At 38.9% G+C, this 27,637-nt stretch overlaps 6 protein-coding genes across 7 annotated transcripts; 3 read left to right on the plus strand and 3 right to left on the minus strand.

The window, feature by feature from the left end:
- Positions 1-1,641: 1,641 nt before the first annotated feature.
- On the minus strand, positions 1,642-3,854 carry med19a (mediator complex subunit 19a). 2 transcript variants are annotated; one of them, XM_079480359.1, is made up of 7 exons: positions 3,745-3,854; positions 3,459-3,627; positions 3,203-3,325; positions 2,975-3,108; positions 2,791-2,887; positions 2,581-2,675; positions 1,776-2,253 (listed from the first exon to the last, which is right to left on the minus strand). In XM_079480359.1, the coding sequence occupies exons 2-7, from the start codon at positions 3,577-3,579 to the stop codon at positions 2,191-2,193; spliced, it is 633 nt and encodes a 210-aa protein (XP_079336485.1). In that variant the 5' UTR covers positions 3,580-3,627; positions 3,745-3,854; the 3' UTR covers positions 1,776-2,190. The 2 variants fall into 2 exon arrangements, with proteins under 2 accessions (XP_079336484.1, XP_079336485.1); XM_079480358.1 differs by having other exon boundaries at positions 1,642-2,253; positions 3,459-3,854.
- Positions 3,855-3,858: 4 nt separating this feature from the next.
- On the minus strand, positions 3,859-6,479 carry pmf1 (polyamine modulated factor 1). Its single transcript, XM_079480363.1, has 5 exons — positions 5,899-6,479; positions 5,686-5,791; positions 5,209-5,309; positions 4,871-5,066; positions 3,859-4,788 (listed from the first exon to the last, which is right to left on the minus strand). Exons 1-5 carry the CDS (start codon positions 6,093-6,095, stop codon positions 4,729-4,731), a joined length of 660 nt encoding a protein of 219 aa, XP_079336489.1. The 5' UTR covers positions 6,096-6,479; the 3' UTR covers positions 3,859-4,728.
- tmx2a (thioredoxin-related transmembrane protein 2a) lies at positions 6,141-8,953 on the plus strand. The gene is made up of 8 exons (XM_079480360.1): positions 6,141-6,479; positions 7,100-7,160; positions 7,304-7,417; positions 7,508-7,584; positions 7,743-7,849; positions 7,932-7,997; positions 8,117-8,246; positions 8,556-8,953. The coding sequence occupies exons 1-8, from the start codon at positions 6,291-6,293 to the stop codon at positions 8,718-8,720; spliced, it is 909 nt and encodes a 302-aa protein (XP_079336486.1). The 5' UTR covers positions 6,141-6,290; the 3' UTR covers positions 8,721-8,953.
- A 2,134-nt stretch (positions 8,954-11,087) lies between these two features.
- On the plus strand, positions 11,088-14,405 carry ccng1 (cyclin G1). Its single transcript, XM_079480364.1, has 6 exons — positions 11,088-11,304; positions 12,179-12,442; positions 12,555-12,808; positions 12,893-12,971; positions 13,069-13,179; positions 13,416-14,405. The coding sequence occupies exons 2-6, from the start codon at positions 12,179-12,181 to the stop codon at positions 13,605-13,607; spliced, it is 900 nt and encodes a 299-aa protein (XP_079336490.1). The 5' UTR covers positions 11,088-11,304; the 3' UTR covers positions 13,608-14,405.
- On the minus strand, positions 14,381-16,035 carry nudcd2 (NudC domain containing 2). The gene is made up of 4 exons (XM_079480365.1): positions 15,680-16,035; positions 15,236-15,284; positions 14,975-15,126; positions 14,381-14,898 (listed from the first exon to the last, which is right to left on the minus strand). The coding sequence occupies exons 1-4, from the start codon at positions 15,866-15,868 to the stop codon at positions 14,815-14,817; spliced, it is 474 nt and encodes a 157-aa protein (XP_079336491.1). The 5' UTR covers positions 15,869-16,035; the 3' UTR covers positions 14,381-14,814.
- Positions 16,036-16,245: 210 nt separating this feature from the next.
- Positions 16,246-27,608, plus strand: gabra6a (gamma-aminobutyric acid type A receptor subunit alpha6a). Its single transcript, XM_079480131.1, has 10 exons — positions 16,246-16,349; positions 16,467-16,573; positions 17,196-17,263; positions 17,587-17,807; positions 17,910-17,992; positions 18,072-18,215; positions 18,753-18,905; positions 20,728-20,975; positions 23,568-23,803; positions 26,284-27,608. Exons 1-10 carry the CDS (start codon positions 16,315-16,317, stop codon positions 26,294-26,296), a joined length of 1,308 nt encoding a protein of 435 aa, XP_079336257.1. The 5' UTR covers positions 16,246-16,314; the 3' UTR covers positions 26,297-27,608.
- The last annotated feature ends 29 nt before the right edge of the window (positions 27,609-27,637 follow it).

Consider the following 27,637-nt stretch of genomic DNA (forward strand, 5'->3'; position numbering starts at 1 on the left):
TAACCCTCTCTTCTCTCAACAGGTAGTGGTCTAGCTTTTGTTGAAACTAGTAACTTTGTATTAGCATCAATGACAGCCAAGTAGTATGTATGAGCAGATTCTGTGGCAGGTTGAGCTTTCTCAGCTGGGCAAAGGAAGTACAGCCTCTGCTGTGCCTTTCTGAGAATAGAGTCAATGTGCCACTTCAGGTGCTGCGAGATGGTAGAGCCTAGGAACCTGAATGACTCTTTTGGAGCCACAGTGCTGTTCATGATGGTGGGTGGGAGAGCCGGGGGGGTCACTCCTAAAGTCCACAATAATCTCCACTTTTATTAAGGTGTTTAGCTCCAGGTTGTTATGACTAGACAGCCAGCTGCTCAACTTCTGTTAGCAGACTCGTCATCGTCCTGGATGAGGCCGATAACAGTACTGTCGTCTGTGAGCTTCAGGAGCTTGACAGAGGAGTCAGTAGAGGTGCAGTCGTTTGTGTACAGGGAGAAGAGCAGTGGGGAGAGCACACATCCCTGGGGGGCACCAGTGCTGATGGTACAGCTGTTGGATGTGAATTTGTCAATTCTAACTAGATGTTGCCAGAAAGCTGGTGATCCATTGACAGACAGAGTTAGGAACAGAGAGCTTGGTTATTTTGGTCTGGAGGAGTGTTGGGACGGTGGTTTTAAAGGCTGAACTGAAGTCCACAAACAGGATCCTCGCATAATTCCCTGGTCTGTCCAGATGTTTTAGGGTATAATGCAGTCCCGTGTTGACAGCATTATCCACAGAACGGTTTGCTCTGTAGGCAAATTGCAGGGGGTACAATAAAGCTCCTGTGATGTCTTTCAGGTAAGCCAACACCAGTCTCCCGAATGACTTCATGGCCACAGATGTTAGGGCAACAGGTCTGTAATCATTAAGTCCTGTGATTCTTTTCTGTGGGATGGGGGTAATGGTGGAGCGTTTGAAGAAGGAAGGGACTTTGCACAGCTCCAGCAATCTGTTGAAGATCTGTCAAAAAATGGAGGTCAGCAGGGGGTTTCAGACAGGCTGGTGAAACAACGTCTGGGCCTGGTGCTTTCTTTCTCTTTTGTTTCCTAAAGACCTGAAGCACATTTTCTTCACTGATCTGAAGTGTGGGGGCAAAAGAGGGGGATTGCTGGAGGTGTTGATTTGTGTGTAGAGGTGGTCAGTGGGCTGTGTGAGACCGGGGGTTTCAAATCTACAGTAAAACTCATTCAGGTCACCAGCCAGCTGTTGATTTGCCTCAGTGCTGGGGGATGGTGTCTTTTAGTTTGTGATGTATTTCAGGCCTTTCCACACCGAGACGGGCGTTTGCTGAAAACTGGTTTTCCAGCTTTCTAGCAAAGCTCTTCTAAACCGCCAATCTCCTTTGTCAGTGTTTTTGTGCAAGATTCTGTTCCCATCCTCTTTGGCCAGGCAAAGCTGTCTGAGTTTTCATTTGAACCATGGTTTTCCGTTGTTATACGTTAAGTGTGTCCTGGTAGGCATGATGATGTCCTCACAGAAACTATGTATGATACGGTCTCTGTGAGCTCGTCCATATCGTTGGCAGAAGCTTCAAAAATACCCCAGTCAGTGCAGTCGAGCAGGCTCTGCTTCGTCGGTCCATCTCTTTACAGTCTTTACTGCTGGCTTAGCAGACTAGTCATTAGTCAGTATGTGTTTCACGAAAACATAACAGGTTTGTATATTTACATTTTTGGGAGAGCTACCCCTTTAAGAATCAATCTGTGCTTTCTTTGTTCAACACTGCCACCTTCTGTCTAAACAAACCAATTCACTTCCAAGACGTTTATTTAAAAATGTTTACTACCAAATAATTTATGGTGAAGTGTGTTATATTCGTCTCAAACATTCTCCAAACTAACTTCATAGGTAGAAACATGAAGACATTGTTATTTCCCCAACAACCACAGACACTACGTGTAGCCCCTTGCATAGTGGTTATTGATCAGCGATGTGCCCCACAATATGTTATTTGTCATTCAGTGTCATTTTAACAGTTTATCAGTCATATGTGATACAGTTGAACCACATACAGAGAATAACAAAAGTTTATTTGTTTTGAGCAGAAAAGAAGAAATCGGTTTAAACATTCGTCTCAAACACACTGGTCCATATCAAAGTCTCTAACACTGTTTAATATTCTCTCATGTACACGCATACACACACCTAAACACACAAACAGTAGTTTTATCTCAGGCTGTTGCTGTTGGGTTGAGATCCAGTCAGACCAGGATGATCAGGACTGTGTTTCTGAAGAGGAAAAAGGACAATTGTTTCATTTCATGCAGTATAGGGATCATTTCATGCAGTATGGGGATCATTTCATGCAGTATGGGGATCTAAAACCAGAGCTTAAGTTTATCTCTGATAATGTCATTTCAAGGACTGATTTACCATTAAAATATGATATAAAAAACATAACCGAAGGTAAAACAAACAGCAAGATTCAATGCACTGATATAAATTCTTTCCATTGATCTAAAGTGAAAATCCCAGGACAATTTGGGAGTTTATTCGGTGTGGGATTTCTCCCATGACTTGTAATTCTTATGTTCTGCATCACTTTAGCAGACTCGCCTTCTTTTTCTTCTTGTCTTTCTTTTTCTTCTTACGATCAGGGTCATCGTCCCTCTTTTTCTTCTTCTTCTTGGGGTCAGAATCTGAGGGTGTCTCTGCACAAGGTAAATATGGTTACGCATGCGTATAAAGATTGCAAATCGCTGCAACCCGTAAAACATTCAAATCAGTTATTAACAGCGACTATCACATTTTGTAATATCATGTAACCTGGTGGTAATGGATCCTGAGGTCGCTGATGTCTGTGTTTATGTTTACTCTTTTTCTTTGGTGGCTGTATGTGCATCAGTCTGTACTGCTCTGGAAGCTATAAAACAAACAAACACTATGAAGCTCTCCTCTCAAAAGATGCTCAAATGTACAAGTCTGTTTTAGGACGTGTGCATCGGTTTACCGGGCCAGTGTGTAGTCTAAATCCAGTGAGTAGAGCTCCTGTTAGTGGGCTAAAAGAGTTTCCGCAAACTGGAGGTTTTTCTATGAGAGAACGCAAAGAACTTCCATCCTGAACACCTGGACAGTCTATCATACCTGAAAGAGAAGAAATGACACATCTCAATCATGTCAAAACCTGACTTTTGACTTAACTACAGCCAAATTACAAGCAGATACAGTCACACTTTACCTGGCAATTCTGGTAAAAAGTTGCTCAGCTTCTCCTTCACCTTCTTGCCGCAGAATTTATTATACGCGTGTTCCAGATTATAGTGCGTGATGAGGTTTGTGTTTCCCGTAAGCTCGTTTCCAACTAACGTTAGACCAAAACAAAGACACAAAAGGTCATTCAGCATCACTATCAAACGAAGCTTATTACATGTACTCATGTAAACATATGCCTTAGTGCCCACTTTGCCGTTTCCACTCAAAGAAAGACTATTTACCGGGCAGTTCTCGCAGTAAATAGAAAGGCTCGTTCATGGCTCCGGGTTTTCTGAGTGTAGGCCCCTCATCCCCGATCTGTGTTGGCATCTGAGCCGCACCGGCAGCTTGGTTTGGCGGCATGGGCGGCGTAGGTTTCCCGGACCCGAACGCCGTCTGCCCCGTTGGAGGCTGCGCATCATTTTGTCCAAACAAAGTTGAAAACATTTCCGACATAATTACTGAAACTAAACTATCTGTACATAAAAGATAAATAATAAAGCCTAATGGACACCGGCAACACGCTACCTTTATTGTATGGGGTCTGTCGGCTACATCATAACAACAGTTAGGTTACCGTATTACATCGTGAACAGGCGCACCAACCTTAGATGTCAGTAAAAAGGCCACACACTGCTGGCGCACTGTCATTTAGGTTTTTTATTTGACAAAACTTTCACAAACTGTGAACTGGCTTGTTTCCACCAAAGTGTCATTTACACTACAGTTACTACAATAACTTATACACTTATTTATTTGCCTATTTTTTGCATACTTGGCAATAAAGCTCTCTCTGATTCTGATAAAACAATACAGAAGATTGTTGCAATGGTTCTCTCCTGTACAACAACGTCAAATACTTTACATTTAGTCATTTAGCAGACGCTTTTATCTAAAAGCGACTTACAAAGAGTTCGGGAGCGATAAGCGATATGTCATAAAAGAGCAATAGTACAATAGGTGCTAATACCAAGTTACTAGTTTCAACAAAAGCTAGACCACAACCTGTTGAGAGAAGAGAGAGGGTTAGTGTACTTTTTTCTTTTTTTCATTTGTCTGTATTCACGGAAGAGATGGGTTTTAAGTAGTTTTTTGAAGGTTGTGAGAGATGTGGTTGACCGGACAGAGTTAGGAAGAATGTTCCACCAGGAAGGAGTTGAGCGGGAAAGCGATTTAATGCCCTTATGAGAAGGCATTACAAGGCGCCGCTGGTTTGCTGAACGCAGGGTTCTTGATGGGGTGTAGGAGGGTGTGAAAGTGTGACGGTGCAGATCCAGCGATAGTCCTGTAGGCAAACATCAGTGACTTGAATCTGATACGGGCTACAACCGGTAGCCAGTGGAGAGAGATGAAAAGGGGTGTCACGTGAGCCCATTTTGTTTCAAATGAGACAAAAACACTCCAAGACACAATGTTGAAAGAAGTACGGGTAATATTTAATGAAATAGAGTATACAAATACTTGGGGGATATTATTACAAAACTGAAACCATGCAGATTCAGTCCATGGATGTTAGAAAGACTCAGATGGAGAAATTGTCAAGACAAATGCTTCCAGATCCTGAAGAGATGTCTGCAGATAAGAAAAAAACAAGAGTTAAGTTTGCGCTAATATGCGTGAAAGAAAACACATGGGTGTATTTTATTTCTCGCACCCTCCATTCTTCCACCGCTGATGCTATGTGCTGCTCTGTGTCTGCGATGCTCTCTCGACCGGCCTGCACTTTCTGAGCGAGGGCTGCATTCTCCTTCTGCAGTTTCTTCAGCTGCAGCCGCATGTAGTCCTCCTGCTTCTTATAATATGACACTAAGTCACTGCACACATCCTGCTCTGGAACACCACTTGGTCGCCTGAAATACAAAGATATGATACATACGTTTCAGGCCAAGCAAACCTTTCATATCTGCAAAAGGCAAGTCGTGCTAAGAGTATGATATTCATGTATGCGAAACAAATAATTCAAGTGAATTCTCCTTGAAAACATATTCTCACCATGCAGGTTCTGATATGCCTTTTGCAAGCTCCTCCAGTTTGTCCAACTCTTCGAGCTTTACTTTTAGGTCCCCTTCATCAATCACACTGGCGATTTCTTTCTGAACACATACACAATATTTCGATCAGAAATGCAACACATCAACATGAACACAATTCACAAGTTCCGTGCAGAAGAGATCTTCTGGTGTGTTAATGAAAGCTCACAAATAATGAATCATTCACGAGGCCAAATTAAACAAAAATATTTCTCTTCATACCAGTTGAGTTAAAATATATTTTAGTTCTTAAGATGTGTGTCGTAATATTTATTCATATGATCTTAGCATATGTTAAAAACGGATAAATTATCGGCCGATAACATAAAAAATGACCATTTATGGGCCGATCATTTATAAATAATAACATTTAGGCCAATATATTATTAAAAAAACACAATGTGACATGTTCTTGAAAGGTTTCATGACAGTATGTTACCTGGACTAATGTCTGGAGCTGGCTGATGAACTGCTTGTGCATGGCTTCAGTCAGCTGAGGGTTCTGCTTTGACAGTGGCTGAAGGCAATGGGAAAATCTGTCGAAACTGACGCCAGGAACAGAAAAATTAAAAACGTTATTTTAAAATACTTAAAAACATAAATCAAAGCACATGAAAATAAAGTTGAAAAAATATCATTTTGTTAACGTTACCCGGCGTTGTCCACTAGCCACTGCAGGCTCTTTTCCATCACCTTTTGAAACAGTTTGAGTCTCGGTTTAGATTGAGATGATTTAACCGCCTCATTACGGCGAGCTGACGCTTCAGAGGAAACATTCCCGCGGATACCAACTTTATCCACATTATTTTCAACCGAATGTGATTCAGTCTTTTTCTCTGTCTCCTCCATGTTGATGTTTACAAAAGTCCCCGCCAAGAGCAGCGCGTCACGCTACGGAAAGCCAGCAGCTGCCGGTTCAAACCGTTTTCTCGAAGTGCCTTTGGCCGGGTTCACGTTACCCCCCCAAACAGCTGTTCGTGTGCTATTTCTAATCTCTCCTTTCTCTTCACTTTCTCACAGTCAGTGTTCACTAAGTGTGCGGCAATGAGTTTAATCAGAGGGCTGTTAGCCACTTTTTATCATCTACCGCGGATTTATAAATGGTTTCTTAAGCCTTATTATTTCCTATCATTGCTTTTGACACTGGCCTTTGCTTTAGTGCGGAGCTGTCCGGGACTGTGCGAGCATTTACCGTCTCAGAGAGAGGACGGCAACTCGTGCGCCTTTGACTGGGTCAGTGGAGCTCCAGCAGAGTTTCTTTTATAAGTTCATATTACTTTTTATAACTTTTAACTAATACAATTTTCTTGAAGTAATAGCCTACCTCTTATTATTAATTATATGACTAGCCTACTCCTACTCGGTATCATTAATACACTTTTTTTATGTCTACTTTAAGCATTACTGGTAATACTTTACAATAAGGTGCTAAATGTTAACAATGCATTAGCTAACATGTAGAAACAATACACAATACAGCATTTGTAATATTACAAAATACTGTATTGTCCATTGTTACTTCGTGTTGTTATTAATTCATGTTAATTTCAGAATTTACATTTTTTTTAAATCTAACATTGTCACTGTTAACCTTAGTTAATGCACCATGAACTAACATGAATAACTGTATTGACGATTAACATGAAAACGGATTCATAAAGGCTGAAAAAATGAAATTGTTCATTGTTAGCTAATGTTAACTAATAGCACCTTATTGTAAAGTGGTACTAATAACTTAATTTTAATTACATTTATCGTAATATTGCTTAAATATATGATAGCATGTACGACATCAAGTATAACTGAACACATATACACTGTTTTGTAACAACACAAATGTTTGATTCCTGCAGAGGGAGGTTGAGATTCTAATGTTTCTCAGTGCAATCGTGATGATGAAGAATCGAAGAGCCGGTAAGTATTTTGTTACCAAAGATGCAGTCACACACATATAGATGATTCTCAATGGATAAATTCTCTCTCTCTCTCTCTCTCTCTCTCTCTCTCTCTCTCTCTCTCTCTCTCTCTCTCTCTCTCACTCACTCACACACTCACAGTAACTCTGGAGCAACATATAGGGAATATATTTCTTTTCAGCAAGGTTGCTAATGTGGTGCTGTTCTTTCGAGTGGACCTGAGATTCGGTCTTCTCTACCTCATGCTGTGTGTTGGTAAATAAAGGATGTGATTTAGTATCCTTGTCATTTGTAATATGTTATCATTATTTTATAATCTTATTTTACTTCACCTTCCCATCGCAGTGTTTATGATTGCATGTAAGCCACCAATCTACATGGGTCCTGAGTACGTCAAATACTTCAGTGACACAACCATAGACGTGAGTAAAATCTCTAACACATCATGTGAACATAAGTTTGGAACTAACCAAGAACAATATTTAATATGAATATATTATTAAACATTGTGAGATGTCATTGTGGTTAAAAGCTCAAATCTAACGATTGCAAACAATCTATCATTCCTTTCTGATGTCAGGAAGAACTTCAGAGAGACGGTCGAGTGACATGGATTATAGAGTTTTATGCCAACTGGTCTCCAGAGTGCCAGTCATTTTCCCCAATATTTGCTGAATTGTCACTTAAGTAAGTCACAGTAGACGGTATGATATACCATCACTTTGCTTATTGTGGTTAATGTCAATTGTTGTTTGATTTGAATTGTCAGGTATAGCTGTGCAGGGCTCCAATTTGGAAAAGTGGACATTGGACAATATGGAGCAGTTGCGGAAAGGTAGGCCCTATTTTTATGCTACTCTCATTCAACAGTGATGTCTGTTTACTTTTTATCACCAAACATGCAGTACTTTATAATTTACTTTTTTTATTGACATTCCCAAACTCTCCTTACAGGTATAAGGTAAGCCCGTCCCCCCTCTCCAAGCAGTTGCCCTCTCTAATGCTAGTGCAGGGTGGACGTGAAGTCGTGCGACGCCCCCAAGTGGACAATAAGGGAAGGGCCCTCGCATGGAGTTTCACAGAGGTACACTCTTAAAAATAAACGCGCTTAAAAGGTTCTTCACAGCGATGCCATAGAAGAAGCATTTTTGGTTCCACAAAAACTAAATCGGCCAATGGTTCTTTGAAGAAACATCTCTTTCTTATTTATTTTTGATCTAAAGAACCTTTTTCATCTCAAAGAACCTGAGGTGAAACAGAGTAGTTCTTCAGATGTTAAAGGTTCTATCGCATCGAAGAAGCACCTTTTTTAAGAGTGTAAAGTTACAAAACGTTAAATACCATCAGGTTTTACAAAGCAGTTGCCTGAGACACATCTTTGTACGTTTTGCAGGAAAACATAATTCGAGAGTTCAACCTAAATGAGGTTTTCCAAAAATGTAAAAAACACAGCAAGGGAGAAAAAACAGAGGAACTAAAGACACCTGAGAGTACGGATGGAGGGAAACCAGTCCCTCAGGATGTGACGGAGGAACCGGAGAGCAAAAAAGACAAATAAGAAAAAGACAGTGGAAGTGTGAGGATCATCAATATGTGCTGAACTTTCAAACGCATGTGTATTATAAAAACTTGAATGTCATTTCTAAGTATTGTAATATTTGAGAAGCGTTAGTTATGCATTCTATTTGGCTTTCGTAACTTTTATTATCACCCATTTTTTTCATAAATGAGCTGCTGCCATTGACAAAGATTGGTCAAATGAGTAGTTACCCAGAAATAAAACATGTCATCAACAGTCTGTGCCCATATGAGCTTTCTTTCTCTATTAGAAGCAAATGTTTTTGAAAATGACTTTGTCTGGAATTCTGATGAGATATTTGTTTCACGGTCTGGGCTCTAGTGCTTCTAAAAGGTTCCTTTCTTCCTCCATGGGGGAAAAAAAACTCATTTAATACGTTATTAATATGATGAAACAACTGACGCTGTGTTTCATGCCTAAGTGAAAATCTGTACTGAGTCATTGACTCTCGGTGTCCAGCTGAACATAAAACCTGATCTGATAATGTAGATGCACCTGGAGACATTTGAAAAGCAATGTAGCAGATTTAGTTTCTTCTAGTCTCATTAAAACAGCAGCTTATTAGTGTTATCCCATCTCTTTTAGTCTCATTTTACGAAAACAGGCGGATATTTGTCTTCCTCTCTCTGAGGTTTTTTATTTGCGCTTGCAGGCTTCTCCTGTTTGCCTCTGATGCTGTGGGAGAGGTGCCTGGAATAAGTGTTCAAATACTGTAGCATTACAGCATGATGACAGAGAGTGTCCTGGCACATCTCAGGATATAGAAACAGATTGAGTCTGACACCAAAGACCTTCAATTGGCAAATGGCTGGCACTGCCTGCTGTGCAGAGCAGAGTATGTAGCCATGACACTTGGCTTTGCTGTTAGAATTTAATTGGACTCAGAAAAACAGCAGAGAAAATGTGTCTGTCTTAAAATGATGCAACATGCCCATGTCATCCAGGTCTACCTATGGAAAGTCAGAAGGAATTTGAGAGTGCACAATTTATCCTATTTGGAGAGCAATTATTATTTCTTTCATTACATATTACCGGCCAAACTCGGTAACACCCAATACACATAAGAAAACAGTTTTTCTTCCTTACCATCACACTGACAACTAAAAGTCTACACATTAAGGTGGTCTCATATCACGGCTGTGCTAAGACCTGTTGTGGGCTTCAGGTTTAACTGCTTCCGTCACTACGTGTGAAGTGTCAGACATTATCAGATCAGCCATCGCCCGGAGTCTTAATATCATTTTGCCAACAGTTCCAGTGAAAAGAGCTACAGCTGAATCTCAGTAATGAGCCATGTGCTCCAAACAGCAGGATTCCTGCACAGTCTCCTGTTCACGCTGTGACCATGAGCATGCTTTACTTTGCCACCCAAACAAAGCAACAGTGCACTGCCCCGACTTAAAAGAGTAATATTTACATATATTCATTTTTTTTAGCAAGAAACACTTCTGCATTCTCAAATCAGCACTGTATTCTTTATACTTGTATCAATCGTGGCCCATGTACACAATTCATATACACTATTCACTGAAAAACATAACTTGCTAAATGCTGAAACTATAGGGACTAGTTTAAAGGACCCCCAGGGTGAATTTTTAAAAAGCAGGTCCAGAACCTGACACTAAGGATTTATCTTTTAGATTTTCTTGGAATTGATGGAATGCTGTCTGTAAGGCACTGCCTTGTGGGTGTCAGCTTGTCATGTTGTTTAATTCTGGAAATAGCTGTGAGGAGGAGTCGAGAAGAGGCAAGTCAGATTATCTGTGTTTATATCAAAACGCAGAGAAAGCTTTTGGATCCCAACACGTTGTGAGACGGATATATAGTCTGCATGGAAAATGGAGACTTCATCCTTTGCTGTTGGTATTCAAAGAGACAACACACCCAATGATTTTAGGGTTGTTTGGCGTCATCTTGTGGCTAGTGTAGCAGCAACATTGCGAATTCTAAGTGAGCAAACAAATCTAAAACCTTAGAATTTAATTTGAGATGTATTTAGATTTTCTAAAAGTATTCTGTGAGTGTTGTATTTTGAATTATTTGAACAAATAAGATGTTGTTTCAGTACTGAATAAACAGATTTCTTTTGTTTCATATTTACATTTTTCCATGATGTCCAATTACATTAAAAGTTTATAAACCTTACAGTGAAAGAAATTGGTAGGACCTATAGATGTATTCAGCAGCGTGGACATATGCACTGTGTAAGTATGCCAGTACGTTCCGTGGGACTGTCTGTTTAACTAAACCCTGCCTCTGCTGTGCCGGTGGGCGTGTTCATAAACAAATTTCAACAAATGGGAGATTAGAATGACGGTGCTCTGTGTGAGTACTGCCCAATAAGGTGATTCTATGTTTGGACATGGAGTTTCTCACACTATATAACATGAATGAGGGGTGCGCGTCCCCGCCTGACGCCAAGGGTTGGGGTGTGCAAGGCGCAGAAGTTATAGTTGCTTTAAACCGACATACTTAACTTTTTATTTATATATTTACGTTTATATTTAATTCGTAAACCCGGTGTTTGTAGACTTTCCTTTAAAAATATCAAATCAGCAACGAGGTAAGTTAAACCGGCGTTTGTCCGACGTTACATTGTAACAATTCTGAGACAATTTCAGCTGTAAAATGTTAAAACGTAGTTTTTTGCTGCCATTAAAATGTGCTTTTGGTTGATTGTGGGTTCATTTGTACCGATCGGGCCTACGTGTGGTTCTGTCTGTAGACGTTGGTTGTGTTCATGTCTTAAACTTAACCGTAAATAAACGGAATATAAATAAGATACGAATGTAAAACTGCGGTTGTTTTTTCAACCCAAAGAAGTGTCGATTGACGCGGTTGATTGTTTATAAAACGTTAAAACATCGTTCTCGCACAGTCACACCGGTCAGCGGACATGCCCCGGCATGACCAGCGCGTATCACGTAACGTTAGAATCAGACGCACGACGGCCACCGCGCGAGACCCTCGTTCGCTTTACGTAAATACGAAAAAAGAAGTTTAAGGACTTAAGAAGTTTAAACTGCGTGTTTGTGTAATACACGTTTTCTCATGAGCTGGGGCTTGCCCGGGCATGTAAATGAGCTGTTTCAGGCATAGCCTACATGACTGTGACTAGTTGTGCACCCCTTACTAAATCAATGGCCGACAATATGTTGACAATACGCTTTTGCGTCAACGTAACAACAGTTGTTGTCTACCATAACTCAAAAGTTTTCTTAAGTAGCGGTCTTTTAAAAGTCTTATTAACGTTACCATGACCGCGTTTTATCCAAGTCACGTGATTTCATAATCCACTACAAAAAGTAATGGAGGGATACGTTTTTACGTTTGGCGTTACCCAACATCCAATAAACGTGTGTGTATGATATATTTTTGCGTTTACTTTAACGTTTTAAAGTTCTATAAAGCTTAAGTTTGTTTTAAAATGATTGCAGATGATCGACCAGGTTACAGTAACAGGGGCTTTGCCCTTTGCGGTTCAGCTCAAAGCTCTTCTGGACCAAGAGTTTCGATATCAACCAAAGCTCAGTGGACTCCGAGTCATCGAGTCCGCTCAGGACAATGGTCTGAGGGTGACTGTCAAGATGAGAGATTTTGAAGTTCGAGACCTTCTCTCCCTGACTCGCTTCTTCGGTTTCAGTGCAGAGACGTTTTCTCTTGCTGTGAATCTTCTGGATCGATTTCTGGTCGTGATGAAGGTGTGAACATCATTGGGAGTCTTTTAATGATTCGAGACAGTTCATACATTGTTTGACATCTCTGCATTTTACTCAAGTGTATCTAAAATGGTTTTTTTTTGTATAATTCCAGATTCAGCCCAAACATCTGCCCTGTGTTGGCCTTTGCTGCTTCTACATTGCGGTTAAAAGTTCAGAAGAAGAGAAGAATGTGCCTTTGGCCAGCGACCTAATCAGAATCAGCCAGAACCGCTTTACTGTCCATGACATGATGAGGATGGAGAAGATCATTCTAGAAAAACTGCACTGGAAAGTCAAAGCTCCAACTGCCCTTCACTTCCTTAGATGCTTCCATGCTCATATTCAAGAGCAGGTGGATGCAGAAAGGTTAGCAGAATGTTATGTTTTGTTCTAGAAAGTTCTACGTTTGCCCTTGAGTTTTATGCTTACAACTGGTTTATTTCTTTTCAGTATGATTAATCTGAAAATTGAAAGGCTTGAGGCTCTGTTGAAGGCATGCCACTGCTCTTTTGCCTTCACTAAGATCAAAGTAAGCCATTTGACTTTTTTGCAGATAGGCCGGTGCATATACTTCAGTTTATACTGATCTGCCATAGTTTAAACAACTTAACTATTTGTCTCTACAGCCTTCCCTGCTTGCTTTGTCACTGTTGGCTCTGGAGATCCAGGAACAGCATGAATGTGAGGATGTTCCAGCTCTGAAAGAAGCACTTGATGGTCTACAGGAGCGTTTGAGTGTGAGTTTGCTGCTCTTGAATAAGTTACCTGGCCTTTAAGCCGCTGGAGCTTAAAATATTTTCCTTGTTTATATATTGGGTGGAGATTGGAGGAGTATTGGGTAACCTGTTACTCAAATGGGATTTACTGGAAGTTCTAGTCCTTGGTTAATTTTAAATGCTACTTTTTAAAGATGAAAAGTCTTTGACAGCACAAAGTATAAACTGTTGTCATTTATTGTTGGTTATGTTTCTAGGTTAAAGATGGAGATCTGACGTGTGTGAGAGAACTTGTTGCCAAGTGCCTGGTCGAATACGCCACCACAAAGTGCTTGAAGCCAAATGGCCAGAGACTGCGCTGGATGATTTCGGGTAGAACCGCCCGTCAACTAAAACACAGTTACTACAAGATCGCTCACCTACCCACAATTCCTGAATGTGCTTTTTAAGAGTTTGCGTTGGGTGCCCATAGCAACTTCATGTCTGTCCGAAAATCTGAATCTTTCAATTTCCTTACATAGTTTCTTTTAACAAACGTTCTTCCTTTCCAGCCCTTGTTCTTCGTAACTTGCTGTGATTATTTTACATCCGTATTGAATCTATAATCTGTTGAGATTTGCTAGTCGAGGGTGAGTTTCAACGAATTGATCAGAAGTTGCACTGCTTAAGCCTGCATGTGTACAGTATGTTCATATGAATCCGTACCAAAGGTGCTGGTTGTTTAAAGCAAAGAAGTATAGAACCGCCTAGGTCCTCAATCCACTGTGTGGAAGAGGAGGGAGAAGGGTTTTGTGATTAGACAACAACGGAACCAAGAGATCAGGCCCAAAACCCTTAACTTCCACCCTAGGTTGTCAGCTGTCGTAATGCACACTCCTACCCAAGGTGATGAAACGAGTTTCTTTTTTTATGGTGTTCTGTATTCTAACATGGTGTGATGAAAACGGGATGTCTTAGGTTTTAACATTTAATATGCCTTTAATGGAAAATGTAATGTTTTTTGGCATACTAGGCTAAATTTATTAACTTTGGTTACACTACTAAAGTTTAGGAACTGACTAATTGTTCGTACCTGGTACAAACGGTCAAAACTAACAAAAATTATTAAAATTGAAGTTTAATTTGAGCAATGCTAGACTCCCTTTTGTTTTGGCTCTAATAAAATTGGGAGCTGCACCCTGCAAATTATGTTGTTGAACCTTTCAATAAAATCTATTGAAATGCTTAAATACCTGTGCTTGTTTTATTGCCTTAATTTTTTTTGTGACCAGACCCAAAATGTTTTTTACGAAGATTTGTTTACAACCAGAGTTTCTGAACACTGCGCCTGTTGATATTTGTAGGGTAAACTTGTGCCTTCGGAAGCTAGTGATCGCTTTGTGCCATCTGGAACAAAACATTGCTTTGTTTGCTGGTGCCACAGTGTGTTGCTCACCTTTAATAACAAACACAAGAGCTGACTTAACAGGCTTCTAAAACAACTGTTGTCAATTACAAAAACACTGCCATAGAACGACTTGACTCAAAAGGCTGCGTGTGAATGATTATGGCTTTATCAGCAGCCTGGTGTCATATGCTTTTATTCCTTGCAAAGAACAAAAAAACCAATCAGAAGGGTACAAAATACACCCGTAGATAAAATCAAGCAGTCTGTTTTCATTTTTGCAAATTTGAGAAATCCGGTCCACCACCATGAAAGTTTCCAGAAATCTCTGCCCCACTGAAGTCAAATCCAGGATTCTGTTTGAAGTGTGAAAAGACAAGCATTGAAGCAAATATTTTTCAGAGCTCAAATGTCGATATGTAAAGAACGCACCTCTCTCTGAAACCTTTCCAGTGTGAGTTTCCTCTGCATCTGATCCTGCACCCACGGGTCCGCTGCATACTCGCCCTCCAAAAGCGACTGCCAGCAGTTCCCAGCCTCTCGATTTGTTTTCATCAGAACGATCCGGATCAATTTCTTGTCCTCTGAACAGCACGACAGAGAACCGACTCAGACTTTCCAGGTATTTGTTGTTCATTTATGAGTAAAGATAAGAGCACCATTTACTTGGACGTTCATCTGTGAAATGCTTACCTAACGTCCACATAGCTTCATCGCTGACTGTGGATCCAAACAGCTTCCCCTGTGAAACAACAGACCATTAAGGAGCTCCGTTTAAATCGGAGAAGTTGCTGTCATCCTTTATTAGTCATATGCTGTGCCTCGGTTGAACTATTAACATGCATGTTAACACTACTACAGCATGTCCTAACCCCATATATACCTCTATATAGAGGTACATGAACTGTAATTACACTAATGCCTCTGAGTCAGGTTAATGGGATGTGATGATGTTCACAAGAAGTTTCTTGACAAATTAGTTTTTCTAGTGATGTACCGTACAAATAACCATAAAATAACTTATATATATATATATACCTATGGTTATGCTGTTTACCACAAATAACACCTGAAGCATACCTACATGTAAACAACAACAAGCATGTACTGTATTTAGATGATACGGCTTATTATTACCTTGAATATTTGTTGGTTTTTGACATGAAGTTCAATCGGTTTGCTGCCGATGTTACACTTGACGTCTTTGGCTGAAGTACCAGGAGGGACATCGACTTCAATGAAAACCTCTTCCATAGTCTGATACCATGAGCCCCATTCTGTTTTACAAGGCACGACACCGCTTCTCTCATCAAAATGTACTGACATACTGCTGCTCCGAGTGCTCTCTCATAAAAGCGGCTTTTAAGTGAATTACTTGCAATTACAGCTGTTATTAAAGTCACTCCAGTGGATTTCTTTCCGAAACATTCTGGTACTATCGTGAAGTGTCTTCTTCTGTTGTCACTGAACAAGCCGGTGCGACTGCGCCATCTAGCGTGCAGGAGAGCAGCTACGCTGCTAAATTGATTTCTTATTCGTAAACGAAATTATTCTAAACATTTACAGAAACATCTACAAACATGAACAAACAGTTGTTTATCAACTAAATGTTGACACAATCATCAAACTGAAAGTTTGATGTCATGCTTCTCTAACCTGTTGCTAAAACAGCAAGTGGGTTCTCCTAATCCTTTAATTTGATTATTGTCAAAGTGTTTCACCTCACATTCAATTCGCATTATGATCTCTAACTATTGACAGCAGACAGCAAAATGGTTTTACTTCTGACTTTTTTATGCTTTACAAGGTGAGTGACAAGTAAGGGGGAAATGCTTCAATTTATTTACATGATTGCTTATTTAAGTTGGACCTAAATCATACATTCTCAGAGGACTTATCAAGATGGCGAATTTTCTCTGTTTAGTGTTGCAAGTGTAACGGGAAAGCAAAAGATAAATTCAGAAAACATTACACGGATTTTAGACCGACTTCTTGAGGGCTATGACAACCGACTACGACCAGGTTCTGGAGGTAAGCACAGACCACAAACTATACAGCCATATCAGCATTATCGACATTATCGACAAATATTGTTACATTGTATATCGTTGCCGTAAACAGTTTATTATAGGGACAGTTCACCCAAAAATGAAAAGGATGTCATCATTTAGGCCTAGTCACTTTCAAGTTGTTACAAATCTGTATACATTCCTTTGATACAAATGAAAAAACTTGCTTTATAAATTTCTTTGTTCGGTTTAACACAAAATAATCTATTTTGAAGAATATATGAAAATCCACAGTTCTTGGGCACTTTTGACTGGCATTGTCATTTTTCCTACAATGGATGTCAATGGTGGCCAAGAACTGTTAAGTTACGAGCATTCTTCAAAATATCTGCGTTCATCAGAACAAATAAATGTATACAGATTTGGATGTTCAAGTGACTAAATGAAGATCGTATTTTCATTTTTGGGTGTTCTGTCCCTTTAAGGCCACACGCTTTTCTCAATTTTCTATATTTATAGGGTTATTATTCATTATTTACTCTATATTTGTTTAACATGTTTTTCTCCTTGTACAACTTTGTATAAAAGGTGCTTTCAATTTTTTTTATTTGCATGTATAACACGTAACCTGTTTGTATTGACAGTCTCTGTTACTGAGGTAAAAACAGACATATTTGTAACAAGTTTTGGACCAGTTTCTGACGTTAAGATGGTAAGAAAATACAGCACCCACAGCCTCTTTCTTAGTTGCTTGCAAATTTGTTGGTACAGAATAATGTACTGTTAGTTTCCTGTGTTTTCACATCACTGGTAAAACATAATTATAATGTTTCATGCCTTGTGGGTAGATTGCCTTCTAAGCAGATAATAAGCGAAAGTTTTATGCCTCACAGTGCCAATATCTGCTCACTAATATTAGGTTGTCGAGATCCTCACACAATCATTTTAAAAGAAAAGGAAATTTTAATTATGCATTCATGTTATTTGGATTTAGAATATAAAAAAATCACACAAAGAACGGTTTCTGTCTGGCAGGAGTTCACAATGGATATGTTTTTTCGTCAAATGTGGGTTGATGAGAGGTTAGCGTTTGATGGTCCTATTGAAATCCTTCCTTTGAACAACCGCATGGTGGAGAAGATCTGGACACCTGACACGTTCTTTCGTAATTCAAAGAGGTCTATTTTACATAACATGACCTCCCCAAACAAGCTGTTCCGCATAATGCAAAATGGAACAGTCTTTTACACCATGAGGTAAGACATAGAAAATCTGAATAACCCTTATAGTGGCACATTATTCTTAATACCTCAAAACACGTATGTAACCTACTAAATGTTTCATATTCTATATTATAGACTAACTGTGAGTTCAGATTGTCCAATGCAGCTGAGGGACTTTCCTATGGATGGACACGCATGTGCTCTTCTGTTTGGAAGCTGTAAGATCCATCCATCCTTCCAGGGTTTCACAGAGAAACAGTTTTCTGTAGTTTATATCTTTATCCTTTTTGCTTGCAGATGCTTATACTAATCGTGAAATTGTCTACACATGGAGGAAGGGTCTTGAGGGGTCTATAGATGTGCCACCTGAGTCTTCAAGCTTGCTCCAGTATGATCTTGTACGACACACATTGTCCAGTCAAACCTACAAGTTCAGCACAGGTATGTTTTATAACTAACCTTTATCGAATATATATAATGTAGCATGTCATATATCTTGTTTACTATAAATTCCTTGAATGCCTTAAGTAATTGTGTGTGTTAAGAAGTAAATGTCAGGCCAGCTTTCCTTCTAAGAGTCAATCTAAGATGCTTAACTGATCAGGCCTGCTGTCTGCCTTCAAAAATAGCTGCAATGCATTAAGCCCGTTCCAAGGTCTGATCGTGGACTGTAGATGACCAAGAGCTTGGTAAAGCCCGATTTATAGGCAGGCGAATAAGCAGCCACCTGCTGTGGACCCTTCAGATCTGTGGGAAGTGGATCAGGCACCAGCCCAAATGAAAAGACTGTGGCCCAGTTAAAGCATTAAAAAGAGAAAAAAGCCTGCATGTCTTCTTTGATTTATGCCTTTATTCACAAAATAAAAAATGCAAAAGCCAAAATTATTTAAAAAAATGTAAAACACGATCAGAGAATGTATATGGATTCTGCATGTTCTCTGTTTGCATGACCTTGTCAATGCGGTTTTCTCTTGGCAGGTCTGTATTCTGTCCAGGTTGTCCATTTCTATCTCCAGAGGAAGCTCGGCTACCATCTAATCCAGACGTACATCCCACTGATTATGGTGGTCGTTCTGTCCCAAGTCTCATTTTGGATCAACAAGGAGTCTGTTCCTGCTCGTACTGTGGCAGGTATGAATGTGTTCTCGAAGTATTGTAACGTGTGAATATTTTGCTCTTTAGCATAATTTGAGATAATTTGCATTACTGCTTGATAAACAAAGCTAATAAAATCACCTTTATTATAGCAAGATGCTTCAGCCCAAATTTTAACTTCGGTGGGCAAATTGTTTCACAGTCTTTGTGGTATGGACTTTGTATTACACGGCTCGTTGGAATGCTTGATTCTGATTGGCCAGTCGCGACATTTGCAGGATCATTATTCCCAGATAACAATCGCTCAAAACTAACAACACACGATAACGCAGCAAATCTTGTTTTTTTTACAAGTTAAATATAAGTATGTCTTTTAATAACATATATGACATTTTATTTACAAATTATAAAACCAAATTGCCTGTTCGAGACATTTGAACGTCGTTTCTTACCTTTAAACCGAAGGTAATTTTCCACACAGATGGTCTGCAATCTGTAAAAATGAGCTAATATTTCAAAATCACATTTCATGTCCAGTTTTTTCTCATGTGCCAACTAGCTGTATAACAACCGGCTGCCTGTACATTATCCCTTACTCAGTATTCAGCTTGGTGAGGAGCTAGTATTTGTAGCGATCAGACTATTTCTTATAGATGATAACATTATTTAAACATATCTCAGTCTTGATTGTGTAAAATACATGGCAAACTTAAATTGGACTAATATGCTGCAGGAAAAGTGACACTGAAGTAAACTCATAATTTTTTAGGGCTGTAAAATGATTAATCGGATCCAGAGTAAAAGTCTGTGTACTGTGCATATTAATTTGGAATATATATACTGTATTTATTTATATTTCCCAATAATTTTAATTATAAATGAAACCAATACAATTTAATATTTTTCCTAAATATATGCATGTATGTGTTTGTTTATAAATGTAAAATGAATATGCAGTACACAGAGATAAATAATGTAAAGACTTTTATTCTGACTATTCTCTGTAATTTGTGTAATTCTGTTTGATGATTCTTATGCAAATAAGAAATTACACATTTTCTCCTAACAAATGTCAAAACGTTTTTATTAATTATCACTATAAAACTTTTTTTAGATTTACATTAAAGGCATTGTTCACCCAAAGATTTTATTTCTGTCATTATTTACTCACCTTCGAGTTGTTCCAAATCTGTATACATTTCTTTGTTTTGATAAACAGAGAAAGATATTTAGAAGAACGCTTATAACCAAACAGTCCTTGGACCCAATTGACTACCATAGTTGTAAAAATGAGTTTATAATTTTTTTGTTCCGTTGAACACAAAAGATTATTTGAAGAATGCTGGACAGCAAACAGTTCTGGGGAACTTTTGACTACCAGTGTAATTTTTCCTACTAAGGTAGTCAATGGTGTCCAAGGACTGTTTGGATACTAGCATTCATCTAAATATCTTTCTCTGTGGTCAACCAAAAAAAGAAATGTTTACAGATTTGGAATAAGAGAGTGAGTTATTCATGGCAGAATTTTCATTTTTGGGTGAACTATCCCTTGAAATGTTTTAGATATGTTAATTAATTTGAACTTTATGTGTTTCTGACTGTATTTACAATAACAAAAAACTCTTTATTCATCTGATCTGTTAAAACGTCAATCTGTTACTTTTGTCTCTATATCGCCATCATAAAATTGAAAATGTTTGAAATGACATTTCATACGGAAAATTTCACCCGACAGTTCAAATGACAAAAAATCATTTTAGTTTATCATTGTGAATCAAAGTAAGGTTTTATTTGATTTCCTCTAAATGCAAATCAGCCCAGCACACATCATGACAGTCTCATCACATGTGACCTTCAGGTATCACCACTGTTCTCACTATGACCACCCTCAGCATCAGCGCTCGCTCCTCACTGCCTAAGGTCTCCTACGCCACTGCCATGGACTGGTTCATCGCCGTCTGCTTTGCCTTCGTGGCTTCGGCTCTCGTGGAGTTTGCGGCTGTGAATTACTTCGCCACACTAGAGGCCAACAGGGAAAAACGCCGGGTCTCCAAGGCCTCCATTCCGGAGTCTATAGCCCAGGGCAGCGATGATGAGTCTGAGTCGGTAACTTCTGCGATCCCTGCTTATCCTGCGTAATTAACAGAGTACTCTGGTCAAAAAGTGCAGCTGACATGGCTTCTGGTTATGTGATATGCGCAACACGAACCATGTTCTTCACAAACCAATGAACTGCGTAACCGTTATTGTGATGCTGCAGCTGCGTATACGAGCCTTCCAAAGCAACTATAACAGCTCATAGTTTAACCTTTTCACGTGCCCACAGGGAAATTTCATAGCTCAGAGATGGATCTTTCACAGCTCAGGAGGTTTTATTGAGTTCTCAGTTACTGTGTGTCTCATTTACACATCAACTTTGTTGCAGATGTTTCTTCTTAGACATAAAGGTAGACAAAAATTAGAGTTAGTCCAGCCCAAAATGAAAATTCTTTCATCATTTTTGCACCCTCACGTTATTCTCAAACCTGTATTATTTTATTCTACAGAATACAAATAAAGATATTTTAAAGAACATTGATAACCAAACAACATTGGACCCCATTGACTTCCGTTGTTTGGACAAAACCACTGAGACATTTCTCAAACTATCGTTTTTTATACAGGTTTTAAACAGTGTGAGGGTAAATATATGATGTCAGAATTAATATTTTTAGGTGAACTGTCTCTTCAATGTGATCTGATGTGTGATTTTCTATCCTATGAGAGATGGCACTGCTGTGTTAAGAGGGGCTTTTCTTTGTAAAGGGAGTGTTCAGATGTCGGCGTCCACCAGAGAAGCCAGTTCTCTCTATAGCTCCAATCCTCTGTGTGCACTGTGCTTCTTATCTGTTGCGGTGAGTTAGATATGCTAATTCTACAGGCGTGTGGCATCTCTCAGGACTGCTCTCACGTGGTGAGCTCATGGTTGGTGTTTTAAAAATAGCAACCTGTATTAAAACTGCGAGCCGTGACACTTATCATCTCTCGCCTGTTCTGTAGATGCATTTGCTCCTGTTCTCTTGTGAATTCTCTGAAACTGGATGCATAAATATCAAATCAAGTTTCCCTTCAAATACGCATTAATGATGGACCAGTATATCAGTTCAGTTTATTTGTTAATCCCCGTAGGGAAAGTTAGTTTGCAACTTTCTCACATAGGCATTTAACAGTCACAGTTGGCATATATACACAATAAAATACTCATTTGAAAAACATCAGATCAGCTGATCAGCATTAACGTTAAAAAGAAGAAGATTTTAAGAGACTGATTGCTTGGGGGATGAAAGATTGTTTGTACTTGTTCTTCATGCACCGGGGAACACCGTACCGTCGACAAGATGGCAATAATTCAAAAGGCAAGCATCTTATCCTTCACAATAAGGTTAGCTTTATTCGGTAACACTTTACATTAAGGTACCGTTTATAAAGCATTTATAAATGTGTTCATTAATGATAAATAAGTCATTTACAAATGCATTATAAAGCAGTTATTACTGCATGAATAAAAAGAAGGATTCTAACGAAATGCCTGCCAAAAAGTGAGCCATGTTTTACTCAAATGTTATAAATTCATCATTTATTTGACTCGAAATCAGATTCATTATTATCTTGATGTTGTTTGCCATATAGGCTGTCAGACTGGACGCTGTCGGGTGTTATGTTGCTTTTTTTATAGCTGCTCACTACTTGGGAGGTATTTTGTTAGAATCTCCCTTTTCATTCATGCAGTTATAACTGCTTTATAATGCATTTTAAAATTACTTATTAATCATTAATGAACACATTTATAAATGCTTTATAAAGGGTACCCTAATGTAAAGTGTTACCCTTTATTCAATACTCTCTCTTTATATATACTCTCTATACTTGGTAATGGGATTCCCAGTAATTTACTTGACAACGTAACTACTTTCCTCTGTGATTTCTTTTGAGCATCTAAAGCATTGCCATACCAGCAACTCACACAATGACGCTTTCAATAAAGGCCTCCTAAAACACCAAAAGCATTTTGCTATGGACATTAAAAGCTAATAGTTTCTTTAGGAAATACATAATCTGTTGTATCTTCATACTTAAATAACCAGTCCACACATCCCACTTGAGATTATGATCCAGGACTAAACAAAGGTATTTATAATTCGTTATTAGTTGTATTTACTCCCCACGAATTAGTGTCAGATAAATTGTGTTTTGTTCTTTCACCCTAAAATCAATAACTATGCTATTAACAGAAGATTTGATTTCTCACAACAGTTTAAAAAGAAATCTAACACGGGTTCAATTTTCTTCCTCCCTTCTTGTAAAAGACTCCCTAGAGCTGTGTCATCGCTATACTTGATAATATATATATTTTTAAAAGTGCTGGAATGTATCAAATAAATAATAATGGAGATAAGACACATCCCTGAGGTGATCCCGTCGAAGTGATCATTTTGTCTGAGAAAGACCCTCCTGATTTAACCCGCTGGGTTCTACAACTAAACAAATCGATCACTCATCCATCAGCCATGAATTGTCAAATGTTTGCCTGGCAGACAGTAAAACGAGTAATCTTAATCTGTTAAATGCTCCTGTCAGGACAGAAATGATACAGTACGATTAACATTTGTGCAGATTGTGTCTTTGTTGTTTTATATTTTCTTGTCGTCTTTGTTGCAGCCTCAGTCTGATAATGGTGGATTTAGCCGCAGGAGAAGGCCAAACTCTGTGTTGGAGGCGCCAAAGACTCGCGATCCTATCTTCCTTCAGGGCTCTGCGGTCCCACCCAACATGATGCTGGCAGGCACCAGTGACATAGACGCATTTGCCCGTGTACTTTTTCCACTGGCCTTTGGTATTTTCAATCTTGTCTACTGGTATATCTACCTCACCAAGGACACCATGGAAAAGCCCAGGTTTGTTCTCTTGTTACTCATTCACATGTGGAACTGAAGTGTTCCATAAAGTGGCGTTCACATTATAACCCTAACTATAATGCTAACTATAACTATATTTGTGTCCACATCAGCGGACGATAGCATTGTTTATTTTAAGCTTACGTACTGCAGTATTCCCACTCACTAAAATAAATGTAGATGACCTGCTCCTGATGCTTTAATTTCATACACGATCGTCTTTTCTCGAAAATATGACAGCAAAGGGTGGATGCTCTCTCTGAAGGCTGAAGGCGCGCTTGTGTCCGGGATGTTAAGCATATATTTTGCCAGCTCGCTCAGACTATAAGCATTACGTCAATGTGCAGTCTTTAACTGGGACGTAAAACCCGCCTCCCGATCATCAATAGCCAAACATTAAATATCCGTCTGAGACTCAGCAGTATGTTGAATAGTTCACCAGCTGGAAAAAAATCATTCTGAAGGTGTTTATCTCTGGATCTTTATCCTTTGTTGTGAGGGGAACCCCAATATTATCTTACATTAAGAACAATTTTTAAAACGTTGTTTTTATAGTTATAGTTGTGATTCATAGTGTGAATGGCACTTTAGACAAATTTGACAAACCTGGACACAGAATTTAGAATATTCTAAAAAGCAATTGTGTACATTTCTTAAATGTTTTGTCTAAATTGATTACGCTTTTAGATGTCAACAACAAAACATTGTATTTTCAGTAGGGCTGTCACAATATAAGGTTTTCATTGCACAATTATCACAGAAAACGGAATTCATGCTGACGATATTATCATGATATCAAGTTGTTTAAAAAAATGAAATACATCTAAATAATAAAAAATAAATAGTTCTATTAGTCAAATTATTCTTCAGTTTTGTTTATTTTGTGTTTTTTTTGGCCTTGCTCAAAATGTGAGAGTAGGAGGCAGAGAGAGAGAGAGAGAGAGGGAGATTTAAACGGGTGTTGAATTATAATTTTTATCTTATACAATTGTGTTTTTTTATATAACTGTCAATATTGGTATATTGTGAACCCTATTTTGGAGCTATTTTAACACATTGTAGTATGATTAAATCCTATTAAATTCTATTATTACACAGCCCTCTTACATCACAAATCGCTCGTTGCCAAGTACGCACCGGAGAACAAGGAGTAGTCAAGCGTGTCTTTTAATAATTCAACAGGTTATACAGCACAGACAAACCAATAACACAGCATAACATTGATATATTACAGACAAGACCCGAGAAAAGCTAATAAACAGAACATGCTATATATACTGTGGATGTGACGAAGTGATGGCTGGCAGGTCTGCTGATTACAGATCTGGTGCAGGTGATGACCAGTGGGGAATTCTGGGAGATGAAGTGCACTGGAGATGACGGATGACAGGGGATCCGTGACATCTTACTTGATCCTGATTGGCCAATCATGACATTCCAAGGTCTAATATTCCCAGATAACAACCGCTCAAAACGAATAACATGGTGACCCAGATGCTGCAAATCATTTTGACAGGCACAAATTAATATTATACAAAAAACATTATATTTATAAATGATTAAACCAAACTGCATGTTACTGTTTCTGGCATTTGAATGCCGTATCCTACCTTAAAACCAAAAGTAAACAGGATTTTCCTCATGGAAATTATGAAATATTAAATGATATGTATTAACCTAAGTACATAGCTGTAACTGTGATCGTCTCCATGACATTTATTTTACTCAATACTTTTGGTATTGAGAAATAATAGAAATGATCCCATTTTACCTTCTCATCGTAGGTACAAAGAATTCTCTAGATATGCTTAAATTTTGAGCAGACCTTTGCAGGAACACAGGTTTCCACTGGTACTTTTATGGAGGTTGCAATTAATAATTTGTGAACCTAAAACAGCCGCGGGACTTGAGCAGGGAAAAACAGGAGAGATGATGTTCCTTCTGGGTGACTGTGTTGTTGCTCTTGTTGAGGTTACAGCCCCATCCAAGATTTATCACTTCGGGACAGCTCTTTAAAAAAGATCCTCCTCTGAATGCTTAATTCATTAGATTTGTTCGGAAGGATCAAGAAGCAAATGTCACATTTAATCCTAAAATCCCCTCTGTGCCGAAGGCATGAAATTTACTGAATCAAGAAAATCAACACATTCTCTCAAAATAGACTCACTTATCAAATTCACAACCTTAAGTTGCGTTATTTGTTTACCCGAGGGGTGAAACAAGCGTTCAATCGAGGACGAGTAATATACTGCTTGAAATGAAAGAAATGCAATAATGTACAACTTAAAGAGGCGTAGAGCCACCGCTTTGCACCTTCCCACCCTGAATTCACACGGAAAAAAATTATTTTCATCAAACATTCATCATTGACGTCAGTATTACAGGAGATGAAAGCCTGTGAGAGGCTGCGAACGCGTGTATGGCCCGTTTTCATCTCTGCTGATCTTGTATTTGTCTTTCGGTGTGTTTTATCTCTACAGGGAGATCGAGTGAATTTCTCCTGAGAAGCTCACGACATATTCAGCATCGGGATGTGTATCCGGCTCCAGACGACTTTGTGTGCTCTCCTTGGACCTCTCTCTCTCTCACTTTCGTCATCTAGCAACTTCATCCCTGAAAGAGCACAAGCTTGTCTGATATTATTTGACAAGCATTTGATCTTGTTCCTTTCCCATTTTATCACCTGTATATACTTTCCGCTCCATTTGCCTTTATATTCACCGCCGCGAGCCACAGCATCGTACTAACCCGCATACATCGCAGACCCTCACTCTGGTTTTGCTCTTCTATGTGTATGTGTAGCACGCCAAGGAGTTGATGACATAATCTGCAGCTCGAACTGGTGATGCAACATTTAACCAATGCTTTTAGTGGGCTGCCCTCTACAGAGACACAGGTCGTACTGCACTAGATCAAAATCAAAGGGTTTGTACTGACAAAGATTTTACGTTTTAAAAAACACATCTGTAGAACTGAACTATTACTAACATCGTTCCTAGCATGTTCCCGTGTATATTGGCTGGAATAAAGGGATGAAGTGGTATGTGAAGGTTAGGACTGGATGTGTTCATGTAAAACGTTCACTGACGTTTCTCTTTGTATCCGTGTACATAGTTCTCAGCTGTTTCAAGAGGGAGATACTGAAAGGAATATGTGCTGTATCTCTGTACTCTACTAATGTGAATTCCTTAACATTATACTCATAAATGGCATTAAAAACCCATTTAGAAGAGCCACTTCGGCACTGAAGAATAAACATGCAGGTGTACGATTTCAGGACACATATTTGATTTTGTGATGTTTGATTTGGTGAACAGTGATGTTTTGTGAGTGCTTATTGGTTTGCACTATTTGTTTTGTCTTCTAGTCCTGTTAGCTTTTATTCATCCATGCCTTTCTAGTGCACCCCAAAATATCTTCAAGTAGATACACACATTTACAGTCGTTTAGATATCGATGACTCAACTTGCACTGAGGGGATCGTCCAATTTAACGCTGCATATTTCCTTCAGCTCTAAAGTGTCTTTACAGTCACTTTTACAGACAGCTGTCCAGTCGCATATTTAGGGATCAGCAAAAGTGCATGGCTTTCTGATGAATTACATGTCCCCTCGTTTTACTAGGAATATAGGGTGCAATCCGACCCAAGTCTATTGGCTATTTAAAAAAGGGGCAAACCATTGGATACCCCTCAACATCCTGTTTCAAAGAGAACCGTGTAAACACAAATGCCGAAAACGTAGCAAGTTTCAGTGTACTGTACACATGTTGTCATTACACACGGAACAAAATTTCATTTTCTCGGAGGTTTGTTTTTGACACATTCAAACCAAA

The sequence above is a fragment of the Barbatula barbatula genome (genome assembly GCF_947034865.1).
Source record: "Barbatula barbatula genome assembly, chromosome: 18".
Taxonomy (NCBI): domain Eukaryota; kingdom Metazoa; phylum Chordata; class Actinopteri; order Cypriniformes; family Nemacheilidae; genus Barbatula; species Barbatula barbatula.